A 15,992-nucleotide genomic window follows, 5' to 3' on the forward strand; every position below is an offset into this window, starting at 1 on the left:
TATAGTGAGAGATAAAGAAGGTCACTACATAATGATAAAGGGAGCAATCCAACAGGAAGATATAACCATTATAAATATCTATGCACCTAATATAAGAGCACCTAAATATGTAAAGCAGATTTTAATGAACATAAAGGATGAGATCCACAGCAATACTACAATAGTAGTTGGTTTCAATACCCCACTAACAGCACTGGATAGATCCTCAAGAAAGAAAATTAACAAAGAAACAGAAGACTTAAAGGACACACTAGATCAACTGGATTTAATAGATATCTTCAGAATATTTCACCCTAAAGCAGCACAATATGCATTCTTTTCAAGTGCTCATGATATTTTCTCTAAGATAGACCACATGTTAGGACACAAAATGAGTCTCAATAAATTTAAAAAGATTGAAATCATATCAAGCATTTTCTCTGATCGCAATGGCATGAAACTAGAAATCAACCACAATAGAAAAACTGAAAAACACTAAAACACTTGGAAATTAAATAGCATGTTATTAAATAATGAATGGGTTAACAATGAGATCAAGGAAGAAATAAAAAAATTTTTTGAAACAAATGAAAATGAATATACAACAACTCAAAATTTATGGGACACAGCAAAAGCAGTACTGAGAGGGAAGTTCATAGCATTACAGGCATACCTTAAGAAGCTAGAAAAAGCTCAAATAAACAATTTAACCCTGCATCTAAAAGAACTAGAAAAAGAACAGCAAGTAAAGACCAGAGGAAGTAGAAGTAAGGAAATAATAAAGATCAGAGCAAAAGTAAATTACATAGAAGCTAAAAAAAAAATACAGAGGATCAATGACACCAAGAGTTGGTTCTTTGAAAAGGTAAACAAGATTGATGAACCTTTAACCAGACTCACCAAGAAAAAAAGAAATAAAGAAATAAAAGAAATAACTCAAAGAAATAAAATTATAAATGATAGTGAAGAAGTAACAACTAACACAGCAGAAATACAAAGGATTGTAAGAAAATACTATGAAGAACTGTACACCAAAAAATTAAGACAACCTAGGTGAAATGTACAAATTCCTTGAAACATATAATCTTCAAAAATCAATTTGGAAGAATCAGAAAACCTAAACAGACCTATTATAACAAATGAGATAGAAACAGTGATCAAAAATCTCCCAAAAAACAAAAGCCCTGGGCCATATAACTTCACAGGCAAATTCTACCAAATATTCAAAGAAGAACTAACTCCTATTCTTCTCAAGCTATTTCAAAAAATTCAAGAAGAGAGAAAACTTCCAAGCTCCTTTTACGAGGTGAGCATAATTCTGATTCCAAAACGAGACAATACAAAGAAAGAAAACTATAGGCCAATATCCCTGATGAATTTAGATGCTAAAATACTCAACAAAATATTAGCAAACTGGATCCAGCAATACATGAAAAACAATCATACATCATGATCAAGTGGCATTTATTCTTGGGAGGCAAGGCTGGTACAATATTTGCAAGTAAATCAATGTGATTCATCACATAAACAAAAGGAAGGATAAAAATCACATGATAATATCAACAGATGCATAAAAAGCATTTGATAAAATGCAGCACCCATTCATGATCAAAACTCTCAGCAAAGTGGGAATACAGGGAACATACCTCAACATGATAAAGGCCATCTATGACAAACCCACAGCCAACATCATACTCAATTTTCAAAAATTAAAAGTAATCCCCTTAAGATCAGGAACAAGGCAGGGGTGTTCCCTTTCACCACTCTTATTCAACATAGTTTTGGAAGTCCTAGCCACAGCAATCAGACAAGAAGAAGAAATAAAAGGCATCCAAATTGAAAAAGGAGAAGTAAAACTATCATTATTTTCTGATGATATGATTCTGTACATAGAAAACCCTACAGCAGTGTTTTCCAACCTTTTTATGCCATGCCCCACCTTAACCTTTCTAAAATTTTTATGTCCCCCCCTATGTAACATACATAATTTTTAACATTAAAAAATTGATTTGTTCACTTAATAAACATAAATGATAGGTTCTAGGAAGAAATCACTATGAAATTGTTAACAAAACACAGTAAGTAAAATTTCAAAACATATAATGAAAAACAGAAATTTAAATTCCAAATACTTTTAATACAGATTTTTCTATATTAATTTATTATTTTAATTTAGTGTGATCCTTGCGCTTGATGCTTGCTGCACAGAGATTTTTTATTAGGTTCCAATTTGGTTAGCTTTAGTCTCAAGTCTCCACGTTGTGTTATATCCAGCCGATTTCTTTTTTTTACCAGTAAATCATTTACAGCACTAAATCCACATTCAGCTGAAAATGAAGATGGAAACGGTAGCAATAGTTTTCTTGCACATTTGGTTGAATTTGGGTATTTGATTTCTGTTTCCTCACAAAGCCATGCCATCGCTCGTTTGATATTAAATAAAACTTTAACTGACTCATCATTTCGCAATTCTGTGAGTTCTTCTTGATACTGCATATTTGATATATCAGACAAATCCACTAACATTGGCTGCATCATCCATGTTGGGAAATCAATTTGTTTTAAATCAGAAAATCTTTCTTTTAAATCAGCCGATAGAATATTCAAATGATTGACAATAACAAGTAAAGCGGTATCAGTTACTTCACATTTTTGGAGCCAATGAAACTGTTTAAAGTTTTTGTTGTTAATATGTTTCTGACATAACTCAATATTGGTAATGAAACCAAATATCTTTGCTTTTGCATCAACAAGAGTTTTATTTGTTCCTTGAAGTTGCTTATTTAATATATTTAGTTTTTCAAAGATATCGGCTAAATAACTCACAAATGCTTTACCATCTATTGTTAACAGATACTTCGTTTCAGGTTTGTCGCTTAAAAAATCACTAAGAGTATCAAACAGTTCCATAAATCTTTTCAAACAGTTTCCTTTAGATAGCCATCTTACTTCAGTATGAAGTAAAATCTCACATGGTCTTCATTTTGTTCCTCACAAAATAGCTTGAAAAGACGCTCACATTTGGCACTAGCTTTAATAGCATTAACACACTTTATTACTGTATGTAATACTTCATTCAGAACAGGCGAGATGTTTTTAGCTACCAAGTTTTCCCTATGAATAACACAATGCACAAGAATCATTTCTGGATTCGCATCTTTCATCAATTTTAAGCAGCCATTTTTCTTGCCCATCATATTGGGAGCACCATCTGCAGCACAAGATGTTATGTTTTTCATTGGTATATCATTGACATCTAAGTAGTTTTTTAGCTTATTATATATATCTTTGGAGGTAGTGGTGCTTTCTAATCTTTTACAGAACAACATTTCTTCAGCAAAATGTCCTTTATCAATATATCTTACGTAAGTTATCAATACTGCCTCACTGTCTCTCAAAGTTGATTCATCCATTTGCAAGGAGAATTTTCTTGTTTTCAGCTTTTCAATAAGTTGTTTTTCAATATCCTCACTCATTTTGTCTATTCTTCTGCTAACAGTATTGTTACTGAGTGGCATAGCTTTTACATCTTTGTCATCTTTTTCAAGAACCGTTTTAAGAAATGCTGATATTGACGGTTTTATTAAATTCTCTCCTATAGTGTGATTTTCTCCAGTTTTAGCGATGAATAAAGAAATTTGATAACTAGCCTCAAGAACACGATTATTAGTTGAAGTATGAGCAGTAAATAGAGACTTTAATGTTGTTCTTTTTTCAAAAATTTTCTTTGAAGTTTTAGAGTAACTCAAATCTGAATTAATATGAGCACTGTGTTTTGCCTTCAAATGTGCCTCAAGACGACCTCGTTTCATTGATTCGTTGGTCAAGCATTGCTGGCATAAAAGACAAAAAGGAATCCGCTCATCGTGAACAGTGGGTATGAACCCAAATTTTAAATATTCCTCTGAATATTGACGAGTTTTTTTCTTGCTTGCACCACTCATTTTACTATGGGCTATAAGAAATAAAAATAAGATCAATTAAAAACTAATATTAAAATATGTGTTAAAATATATTCAATGTGACATAGAGTAAATGTATACTAAAAATTCATATTTATTTAAATGTATATAACACATTTACTACACTACCACCGCAAATCAAAAGGTATCTATATTTTTTCCACTTGACAAAATTTTCTGGAAAGTTATGCTTATAAAATTAAAATTGTCGTGCATGCACTATTATAGCCCCAATAATATTTATAAAATATTAGTGCTTTCTAGCCTCGATGCAAGAAGTACTTAATAAAGAGTTTAATATTGATAAAAATAAAATCAAATACTTACCAATTATATCTATACTATATATATGTATATTTATTAAATCAACAAGCTTTTACAACAGTTTTGACTGACACTTATTTCAAATTAACACCAACTGCATGCATGAAGTGAAACACTACAGAAGTTGCGATGGGCCAATTAGGTGAGAATAACTGCGTTGTTTAGCGAGTTTTTAAAACGTCCGGGGTTCCCCTCGGCAGACGGCACACTCCGCGGTGAACCCAGGACGAAGTTTACTTGACGACACCAATCACCCAGTTGATATTTTGTTCTCATCAAATGAAATTATACTTAATAATTATTTACCGCAATTATTTAAGAATTGCATTTTTTGTTAAATTTGGCACTGATATCTAGCATTGCATTTAAATGGCCCGGGGCGAAAGAGTTAAAGTCGTGTCGAGTCCATTTTCAAATTGCCCCCTTAACTATCGAATTGCCCCCCTGTGGGGCGTGGGCCCCACATTGGGAAACACCGCCCTACAGTCTCAGTCTAAAACACTAATGGACCTGATAAATGAATTCAGCAAGGTGGCAGGATATAAAATTAATATTCAAAAATCAGAGGCATTTTTATATACCAACAATGAACTATGTGAAAGAGAAATTAAGAAAACAATCCCCTTCACTATTGCAACAACAAAAAAATAAAGTACCTAGGAGTAAATTTAACCAAGGAGGTTAAAGACTTGTATTCAGAAAATTATAAAACATTGATAAAAGAAATCAAGGAAGATACAAACAAGTGGAAGCATATACCATGTTCATGGATAGGAAGAATAAACATCATTAAAATGTCTATATTACCCAAAGCAATTTATAAATTTAATGCAATTCCTATTAAAATACCAATGATATACTTCAAAGATATAGACAAATATTCCAAAAATTTATTTAGAACCAAAAAAGAACACAAATAGCCTCAGCAATCTTGAAAAAGAATAAAGTGGGTGGTATCACACTTCCTGATATCAAGGTATACTACAAAGTCATTGTACTCAAAACAGCTTGGTACTGACATAAGAACAGGCATATAGATCAATGGAACAGAACAGAGAACCCAGAAATAAACCCACACTTTTATGGACAATTGATACTTGACAAAGGAGGTTAAAGCATACAACAGAGTAAAGACAGCCTCTTTAACAAATAGTGTTGGGGAAATTGTAGAGCTACCTGCAAAAAAAATGAACCTAGATCACCAACTTACACCATTCACAAAAATAAACTCAAAATGGATAAAAGACTTAAATATAAGTTGTGAAACCATAAGCATCTTAGAAGAAAACATAGGCAGTAAGCTCTTCGACATCTCTCACAACAATATATTTGCTGACTTATCTCCACGGGCAAGTGAAATAAAGGACAGGATGAACAAATGGGACTATATCAAACTAAAAAGCTTTTGCACAGCTAAAGACAATATGAACAAAATAAAAACACAAGCCACACAATGGGAGAACATATTCGACAATATGTCTGATAAGGGGTTAATAACCAAAATTTATACAGAACTTGTAAAACTCGACCCTGGCCGGTTGGCTCAGTGGTAGAGCATCAGCCTGGCATGCAGAAGTCCCAGGTTCAATTTCCGGCCAGGGCACACAGGAGAGGCGCCCATCTGCTTCTCCACCCCTCCCCCTCTCCTTCCTCTCTGTCTCTCTCTTCCCCTTCCGCAGCCGAGGCTCCATTGGAGCAAAGATGGCCCAGGTGCTGGGAATGGCTCCTTGGCCTCTGCCCCAGGCGCTAGAGTGGCTCTGGTTGCAACAGAGCGACGCCCCCTGGTGGGCAGAGCATCGCCCCCTGGTGGGCGTGCCGGATGCATCACAGTCGGACGCACGTGGGAGTCTGTCTGACTGTCTCTCCCTGTTTCCAGCTTCAGAAAAATACGAAGAAAAAAAAAAAAAGAACTTGTAAAACTCAACACCAGGAAGATAATCCAATAAAAAAAATGGGCAAAAGAAATGAATAGGCACTTCTCCATAGAGGAAATACAGATGGCCAATAGGCATATAAAAAAATGTTTAAGATCACTAGTTATTAGAGAAATGCACATTAAAACCACAATGAGATGCCCTGGCCGGTTGGCTCAGTGGTAAAGTGTCGGCCTGGTGTGCAGGGGACCCGGGTTCGATTTCCGGCCAGGGCACACAGGAGAAGCGCCCATTTGCTTCTCCACCCCTCCGCCGTGCTTTCCTCTCTGTCTCTCTCTTCCCCTCCCGCAGCCAAGGCTCCATTGGAGCAAAGATGGCCCAGGCGCTGGGGATGGCTCCTTGGCCTCTGCCCCAGGCGCTAGAGTGGCTCTGGTCGCAGCAGAGCATCGCCCCCTGGTAGGCAGAGCGTTGCCCCTGGTGAACGTGCCGGGTGGATCCCGGTTGGGCACATGTGGGAGTCTGTCTGACTGTCTCTCCCCGTTTCCAGCTTCTAAAAAAAATCAGAAAAAAACAAACAAACAAAAAAAAACAGGCCCTGGCCGGTTGGCTCAGCGGTAGAGCGTCGGCCTGGCATGCGGGGGACCTGGGTTTGATTCCCGGCCAGGGCACATAAGAGAAGCGCCCGCCCATTTGCTTCTCCACCCCCACCCCCTCCTTCCTCTCTGTCTCTCACTTCCCCTCCCACAGCCAAGGCTTCATTGGAGCAAAGATAGCCCGGGCGCTGGGGATGGCTCCTTGGCCTCTGCCCCAGGCGCTAGAGTGGCTCTGGTCGCGGCAGGGCGACGCCCCGGAGGGGCAGAGCATCACTCCCTGGTGGGCAGAGTGTTGCCCCTGGTGGGTGTGCCGGGTGGATCTCGGTCAGGCGCATGCGGGAGTCTGTCTGACTGTCTCTACCCGTTTCCAGCTTCAGGAAAAAATACAAACAAAAACAAAAACAAAAACAAAAACAAAAAAACCCACAATGAGATATCACCTCACACCAGTCAGAATGGTGCTCATTAACAAAATGACACATAGTAAGTGCTGATGAGGATTTGAAGAAAAGGGAGCCCTCCTGCATTGCTGATGGGAATGCAGACTGGTGCAGCCACTGTGGAAAACAGAGTGGAGATTCCTCAAAAACTTAAAAATGAAACTGCCTTTTGACCCAGCCATCCCAGTCTTAGGAATATATCCCAAGAATACCACATCACTGATTCAAAAGAAGAAATGCACCCCCATGTTTATGGCAGCATTGTTTACAATAGCCAAGATCTGGAAACAGCCCAAGTGTCTGTCAGTGGACGAGTGGATTAAAAAGCAGTGGTACATATACACAATGGAATACTATGGGGCCATGAAAAAAGAAAAAAATCTTACCTTTTGTGACAACATGGATGAACCTGGAAACTATTATGTTAAATGAAATAAGCCAGGCAGAGAAAGAAAAATATCATATGACCTCACTCATTTGAGGAATCTAATAAACAATGTGAACTGAGGAACAGAATAGAGGGAGAGGCGGGATCAAAGGGACCAGAGGGAAAGCAGACAGAGGGAAAGGGGATGAGAGGATGAGATCAGGGAAGGGAAAGAGATTGGTGAAATTATATACACATAACCCAGCATTATAGAGAGCAGAAAAGTAAATCCTGGAGGGAAGGGGTGAGGGTGTTGGTGGGAGGGGGGCAAAGGGGATGTTGAGAGGAATATGGGGGAGGGAGAATGCATTCAGGGGGACACGTGAATCCATGTAAACACAATAAATTAAAATCAATTAAAAATGTTTTAATACTTGCAAAACGTTCCCTTGAGCCTTTTTGCCCCCAGGCCCTGTCTGCCCCTTTCAACCTCAGGAGACCAGTGATTTACTTTGTGTAACTATAGGTTTGTTTTTCTACAGTTGTCATTTGAGTGAATCATACAGTGGGTGGTCTTTTGTATGTGGCTTATTTCACTTAGTACAAGGCTTTGAGATTTGCATGTAATGATTAGCTCCTTTTATTGCTGAACTGTATTCTATCAAATATTTCACCACTTTATTATCCATTCACAGGTTTGATGGACGTTTGGGACTATTGTATATAAAGTTGCTATGGCTGTTTGTCTACAGGTGTTTGTGAGGACATAATATTCTTATTTCTCCTGGAATTGCTGGATTGCGTGGTTAAGTACAGTGTGTCCATAAAGTCATTGTGCACTTTTGACCGGTCACAGGAAAGCAACAAAAGATGATAGAAATGTGAACTGCACCAAATAAAAGGAAAACTCTCCCAGTTTCATACCTATTCAGTGCAGTTCGATGTGAGCTCACGCACAGATTTTTTAGGGCTCCTTAGGTAGCTATCCATATAACCTCTACAGACTCATCACTGACTGATGACCTACCAGAACAGGGTTTCTCCACCAAACTGCCGGTTTCCTTCAACTGTTTATCCCACCGAATAATGTTATTCCTATGTGGTGGCACTTCATTATAAACGCGCCAATATTCACGTTGCACTTTGGTCACGGATTCGAATGTAGTGAGCCACAGAACACACTGAACTTTCCTCTGTACCGTCCACATCTCGACTGACATGGCCGTGGGCTGCTCTGCTGTATACACGGTGTTACGTCATCATCTGCACATGCGCACATGCTGCCACATCATCCTACAGAAACCGGGAGGGTTTTCCTTTTATTTGGTGCAGATTTCACATTTCTATCATCTTTTGTTGCTTTCCTGTGACCGGTCAAAAGTGCACTATGACTTTACGGACACACTGTATATGCTTAAATTTTAAAGAAACTGCTTTCCAAAATAATTGAGCCTTTTTTGCATTGCCATGAGCACCCTCTTAAAAGTTGCAGTTATCCTGCATTCGTGTGAACATTTGGCATCGTCAGTTTTTAATTTTTGTCATTCTCATGGTCGTGTAGTATTATCTCATTGTGGTGCTAATTTCCGTCTCCTTCATAAAGTTGGACACTTTTTTATTGGCTTTAGGGAATTTAAATCTTTTATATTTATATGAAAGATTTGCTCTTTTGCCATTTCAAAAAACAACTCAGTTTTTAAAAAATATTAAGTTGTAAAAATTCATTATATATTTTGCACACTTTATCAGATATCTGTTTAGAAAATGTTTTTCTTTGTGGCTTGCCTTTTCATGTTCTTACTGGTATCTCTCAAAGAGCAGAATATTTTTAAAATGAGTCTTGTTTATTTAATTGTTCTTTATGGTTTGTGTCCTATGAAGTGATTTTGCAAAGTCTGAGATCATGACCATTTTAACCTGTCCTTCCTTTTAGAGGCTGTATCATTGTAGGTCTCTGATCAGTTTTGAGTTCATTTTGTATATGGCGCAGGAAAAGATCAAAATTCATATTTTCTGCCTGACTGGGCGGTGGTGCAGTGGATAGAGCATCGGACTGGGATGCAGAGGACCCAGGTTCGAGACCCCGAGGTTGCCAGGTTGAGCGTGGGCTCATCTGGTTTGAGTAAAGCTCACCAGCTTGGACCCAAGGTTGCTGGCTCGAGCAAAGGGTTACTCAGACTGCTGAAGGCACATATGAGAAAGCAATCAATGAAAACTAAGATGTAGCAATGAAAAACTAATGATTGATGCTTCTCATCTCTCTCTCTCTGTTCCTGTCTGCCTGTCCCTATCTATCCCTCTCTCTGACTCTCTCTCTGTCACTGTAAAAAAAAAAAAATTCATGCCTGACCAGGCGGTGGCGCAGTGGATAGAGCATCAGACTGGGATGTGGAAGACCCAGGTTCGAGACCCTGAGGTTGCCAGATTGAGCACGGGCTCATCTGGCTTGAGCAAAAAGCTCGCCAGCTTGGATCCAAGGTCGCTGGCTCGAGCAAGGGGTTATTCGGTCTGCTGAAGGCCCGTGGTCAAGGCACATATGAGAAAGCAATCAATGAACAACTAAGGTGTCGCAATGCGCGACGAAAAACTAATGATTGATGCTTCTCATCTCTCCGTTCCTGTCTGTCTGTTCCTGTCTATCCCTCACTCTGACTCTCTCTCTGTCTCTGTAAAAAAATAAAAAATAAATAAAATTTTTAAAAAATCATATTTTCCCATGTGAATATGCAAATCCCCACAACAATGGTGAAAGACTGCTTTTCACTCTTTATTTTTATTTTATTCATTTTTATTGTTAGAGAGGAGAGAGAGAACAGAGGAGGAGCAGGAAGCATCAACTCCCATATGTGCCTTGACCAGGCAAGCCCAGGGTTTCAAACCGGCGACCTCAGGGTTCCAGGTCGATGCTTTATCCACTGTGCCACCACAGGTCAGGCTGAAAGACTGCTTTTAAAGAACCTTGTCACCTGGTTAGTTTGCTAGGACTACCACAACAAATGGCCACAAACTAGGTCACTTCAGCCAATTGAGTCATGGCTGGGGAAGGGGGGGTAGGGGGGAGAGAGAGAGAGAGAGAGAGAGAGAGAGAGATAGAAAGAGAAAGAGAAAGAGAAGAGGAAGAAGGAAGGGTGGAGAAATAGATGGTTGCTTCTTTTGTGTGCCCTGACTGGGAATTGAACCTGGGACATCCACATGGCAGACTGCTGCTATACCACTGAGCCAACCTGTATGGCCTTGACTGACATTCTTTTGTCAACATCAATACCTTGGGAAATCCACTGACTTGAATGCCTACAAATTATTTAGGCAATACAATAGCTGCACTTCTGTACCTCATATGTAGCATGAAAAAGGGATCAGTTTAAAACCAAATTCTCAAATGGAAGCATGTATTATAAGCTTGCATAGAAAAATAGTGTGCTGTTATACTGTTAACACTTCATTAAAACAACAACAAAAATAACCTTTCAATGATGTTGTATTTTAAAGCAATTTACCTGGCCTGCAAATTTACTAGTAGGACCCACTGCAGTAAACACACCATCTTTTTCCATTTGAAATCCATTGTGAGACCAATAGGCCAGATCAAAAGTAAATGTCTTCGTATGTTCCGGATTCTTCGGGTCATGGATGGTGGTGGTCCTGGAATGCATGGAAATCACACACTTGCTCCCAGCATTCTTCTCTCTCTGTAGTCAAATTACAAATCCAGAGTTAATCATGCTAGCTTTTCTTTGTGGTCCACGTTAATTGCTTCCCAAGTCTTCACATCTTGTAAGAAATGAAGCCAGGAACTTACCCTTCATTCATTTTGCTCTGTTACTGTAGCAGCTACCAGGACAAGCAGTTGCTCTTATTGAAAGGCTTGTCTCTAGTCATATTTACTTTCTGAGAATAGCCTGCCTAACACCCAGCTATATAAATAGCAGTAACTATAGCAGTAGAAAACCTACTTCCAGCATTACCATGTAAGGAGCTCCCACTGTCCACTTCCCAGTGCAACTGGGAAAATAATAAAAAAGTAACCATTCAGAAGTCCCAGGAAATCGTCCTAAGGACAGGCAGCCAATGAGGAAACATGTATTCTGCAGTACCTATCAAAATTCAGTAAGAAAGCAGCCTGTGCTACTTGAAGCAAGGCCCTTCCTTCCCTCTGCCATGTCCCCTGCTGGCTCTGCAAGGTAGAGACTCTCCCCCAGACCGTTGGAGCCAAGAACACAGAGCTCCCTCACTTCCTGCTTCCAAATTGGAAGGCTTTCTTCCTGGCAGGGGCAGGACACAGCTTTTTTCACCTTGCCCTCATCTCCCTGTTGATGGAACTACATCCTGGGAGACAGTGTGGGTGAGGTGTGGGGTTTCCCTGTGCACCCAGCTCCCCAACACTGAGAATACTGGGCTGTTGACTTCACTTGCTCCTGAAGTCCATGCCAGGAGGCCAGCTGAGGTGCTCAGGCTGCTGTTCCCTGGCCAACTTGTGGACTTCCAGAGCAGGAATGTCACTCAGAGCAGCTGGCCTTCTCCCAGATACAAATCCAGGGCTCTGGTTGAGAGATCTTGTCTGGGGGGGAATAGCACCTAAACCTCTTCCCAAAGGAAAAGACTTCTATTGGCCCCTTAGGTAATTCAATCCTAATGGTACTCTCAAGAACAGAGGAGGTGGTGATGAAAAGTAACTGGAAGAGATTCAAGATGCAGGTTAAACGATAGGCCCTCTGGTTTGCAGGGGAGTGAGAGACCTGGGAGGAACCTACCTAGGGTCAGAAAAATTGTCAAACACTGATCTCAAAAACTTTTTCCCCCCAAAGAAACCGAATTTGATTAATTTGTAGAGCAATTTATGCCTCCAGGACATTCTTTTTTATTTTTTGTATTTTTTCTTTTTTTTAAATTTTTATTAATTTTAATGGGGTGACATTGATCAACCAGGGTACATATGTTCAGAGTAAACATCTCCAGGTTATTTTGACATTTGATTATGTTGCATTCCCATCATCCAAAGTCATATAGTCTTTCACCACCTTCTATTTGGTTTTCTTTGTGCCCCTCCCCTCTCCCAACCCCTCCCCCCCAGTAACCACCACCCTCTTGTCCATGACCCTGAGTCTCATTTTTTTTTTTTTTTTTTTTTTTTTTTCATTTTTCTGAAGCTGGAAACGGGGAGAGACAGTCAGACAGACTCCCGCATGCGCCCGACCGGGATCCACCCGGCACGCCCACCAGGGGGTGACGCTCTGCCCACCAGGGGGCGATGCTTTGCCCATCCTGGGTGTCGCCATGTTGCGACCAGAGCCACTCTAGCGCCTGAGGCAGAGGCCACAGAGCCATCCCCAGCGCCCGGGCCATCTTTGCTCCAATGGAGCCTTGGCTGCGGGAGGGGAAGAGAGAGACAGAGAGGAAAGCGCGGCGGAGGGATGGAGAAGCAAATGGGCGCTTCTCCTGTGTGCCCTGGCCGGGAATCGAACCCGGGTCCTCCGCACGCTAGGCCGACGCTCTACCGCTGAGCCAACCGGCCAGGGCTTGAGTCTCATTTTTATGTCCCACCTATGTATGGAGTCATATAGTTCTTAGTTTTTTCTGATTTACTTATTTCACTCAGTATAATGTTATCAAGGTCCATCCATGTTGTTGTAAATGATCCAATGTCATCATTTCTTATGGCTGAGTCATATTCCATTGTATTTATGTACCACATCTTCTTTATCCAGTCATCTATTGAAGGACTTTTTGGTTGTTTCCATGTCTTGGCCACTGTGAACAATGCTGCAATGAACATGGGGCTGCATGTGTCTTTACATACCAGTGTTTTTGAGTTTGGGGGGGTATATGCCCAGTAGAGGGATTGCTGGGTCATATGGTAGTTCTATTTTTTGTATTTTGAGGAACCACCATATTTTCTTCCATAGTGGTTGTACTAATTTACATTCCCACCAACAGTGGATGAGGGTTCCTTTTTCTTCACAGCCTCTCCAACACTTATTATTACCTGTCTTATTAATAATAGCTAATCTCACAGGTGTGAGGTGGTATCTCATACTAGTTTTTTTTCCCTACAGTATTTTTATTTATTTATTTATTTATTTATTTATTTATTTTTAAATTCATTTTAATGGGGTGACATTGATAAATCAGGGTACATATGTTCAGAGAAAACATCTCTAGGTTATATTGACATTTGATTATGCTACATTCCCATCACCCAAAGTCCAATTGTCTTCCGTCACATTCTAACTGGTTTTCCTTGTGCCCCTCCCCGCCCTCAACCCTCTCCCTCTCCTCCCCCTCATTCTGGTTTTGATTTGCATTTCTCTAATAGCTAATGAAGATGAGCATCTTTTCCTGTATCTGTTGGCCATTTCTATTTCTTCCTGGGAGAAGTGTCTGTTTATGTCCTCTTCCCATTTTTTTATTGGATTATTTGCTTGTTTGTTGTTGAGTTTTGTGAGTTATTTGTATATTTTGGATATTAGGCCCTTATCTGTGCTGTTGTTTGAAAATATCAACTCCCATTTAGTTGGCTGTCTGTTTATTTTGTTGTCAGTTTCTCTTGTGCAAAAACTTCTTAGTCTGATGTGGTCTCATTCATTTATTTTTGCCTTCACTTCCTTTGCCTTTGGAGTCAAATTCATAAAATGCTCTTTATAACCAAGGTCCTTAAGTTTAGTACCCATGTTTTCTTCTATGTACTTTATTGTTTCAGGTCTTATATTTAGGTCTTTGATCCATTTTGAATTAATTTTAGTACAAGGGGACAAACTGTAGTCGAGTTTCATTCTTTTGCATGTGGCTTTCCAGTTTTCCCAGCACCATTTGTTGAAGAGGCTTTCTTTTCTCCATTGTATGTTGTGGCAGCTTTATCAAAAATTATTTGACCATATATATGTAGTTTTATTTCTGGACTTTCTATTCTGTTCCATTGGTCTGAGTGTCTATTTTTCTGCCAATACCATGCTGTTTTGATTATTGTGGCTCTATAATATAGTTTGAAATCAGGTATTGTAATGCCCCCAGCTTTGTTCTTTTTCCTTAGGATTGCTTTGGCTATTCGGGTTTTTTTGTTTGTTTGTTTGTTTTTTACAGAGACAGAGAGTGAGTCAGAGAGAGGGATAGATAAGGACAGACAGACAGGAACAGAAAGAGATGAGAAGCATCAATCATTAGTTTGTTTTTTGGGGTTTTTTTTGTATTTCTTGTATCTTTTTTTTTCCGAAGTTGGAAATGGGGAGGCAGTCAGACAGACTCCCGCATGCACCCTACCGGGATCCACCCGGCATGCCCACCAGGGGGCAATGCTCTGCCCATCTTGGGGCGTCGCTCTGCCGCAACCAGAGCCATTCTAGCGCCTGAGGCAGAGGCCACAGAGCTATCCCCAGCGTCCGGGCAAACTTTGCTCCAATAGAGCCTTGGCTGCGGGAGGTGAAGAGAGAGACAGAGAGGAGGGAGAGGGGGAGGGGTGGAGAAGCAGATGGGCGCTTCTCCTGTGTGCCCTGGCCGGGAATCGAACCCGAGACTCCTGCACACCAGGCTGATGCTCTACCACTGAGAATCATTAATTTTTCATTGCGCGTTGCAACACCTTAGTTGTTCATTGATTGCTTTCTCATATGTGCCTTGACCACAAGCCTTCAGCAGACCGAGTAGCCCCTTACTGGAGCCAGCGACCTTGGGTTCAAGCTGATGGGCTTTTTGCTCAAACCAGATGAGCCCTTGCTCAAGCTGGTGACCTCAGGGTCTCGAACCTGGGTCCTCTGCATCCCAGTCCGACACTCTATCCACTGCGCCACCGCCTGGTCAAGCTATTCGGGGTTTTTTATAGTTCCATATAAACCTGATGTTTTTTGTTCCATTTCTTTAAAAAATGACATTGGAATTTTGATGGGAATTGCATTAAATATGTATATCGCTTTAGGTAATATAGTCATTTTGACTATATTTATTCTTTCTATTCAAGAACAAGGAATATTTTTCCATTTCCCTTAACAATGCTTTGTAGTTTTCGTTATATAGGTCCTTTACATTCTTTCTTATGTTTATTCCTAGGTATTTTATTTTGTTGCAACCATGAAAGGGATTATTATTTTTTTTTAGCTCATTTTCTGATGTTTCATTATTGGCATATAGGAAGGCAATGGACTTTTGTATATTAATTTTGTATTCTCTGACCTTACTGTATAGGTTTATTGTTTCGAGTAGTCTTTTTGTAGATTCTTTGGGGTTTTTGATGTATAGGATCATATCATCTGCAAAAAGTGAAACCTTTACTTCTTCTTTCCCAATATGAATGCCTTTTATTTTTTTCTCTTGTCTGATTGCTCTGGGTAGAACTTCCAGCACTACGTTGAATAAGAGTGGAGAGAGTGGACAACCTTGTCTTGTTTCTGATTTTAGGGGAAAAGTCTTCAGTTTTTTGCCATTTAATATAATGTTAGCTGATGGTTTATCATAAATGGCCTTTA

At 39.8% G+C, this 15,992-nt stretch overlaps 1 protein-coding gene across 1 annotated transcript in view; it reads right to left on the reverse strand.

Annotated features, from left to right (window-relative positions):
- The window catches only part of LOC136319470 (kinesin-like protein KIF28P), a 104,954-nt gene that overhangs the window by 76,589 nt on the left and 12,373 nt on the right, over positions 1-15,992 (reverse strand). Inside the window, exon 2 of the mRNA XM_066252724.1 lies at positions 11,037-11,228. Coding sequence (XP_066108821.1) covers positions 11,037-11,228 — 192 coding nt within the window. The remainder of the gene's footprint in view (positions 1-11,036; positions 11,229-15,992) is intronic.

The sequence above is a fragment of the Saccopteryx bilineata genome, chromosome 1 (genome assembly GCF_036850765.1).
Source record: "Saccopteryx bilineata isolate mSacBil1 chromosome 1, mSacBil1_pri_phased_curated, whole genome shotgun sequence".
Classification (NCBI taxonomy): domain Eukaryota; kingdom Metazoa; phylum Chordata; class Mammalia; order Chiroptera; family Emballonuridae; genus Saccopteryx; species Saccopteryx bilineata.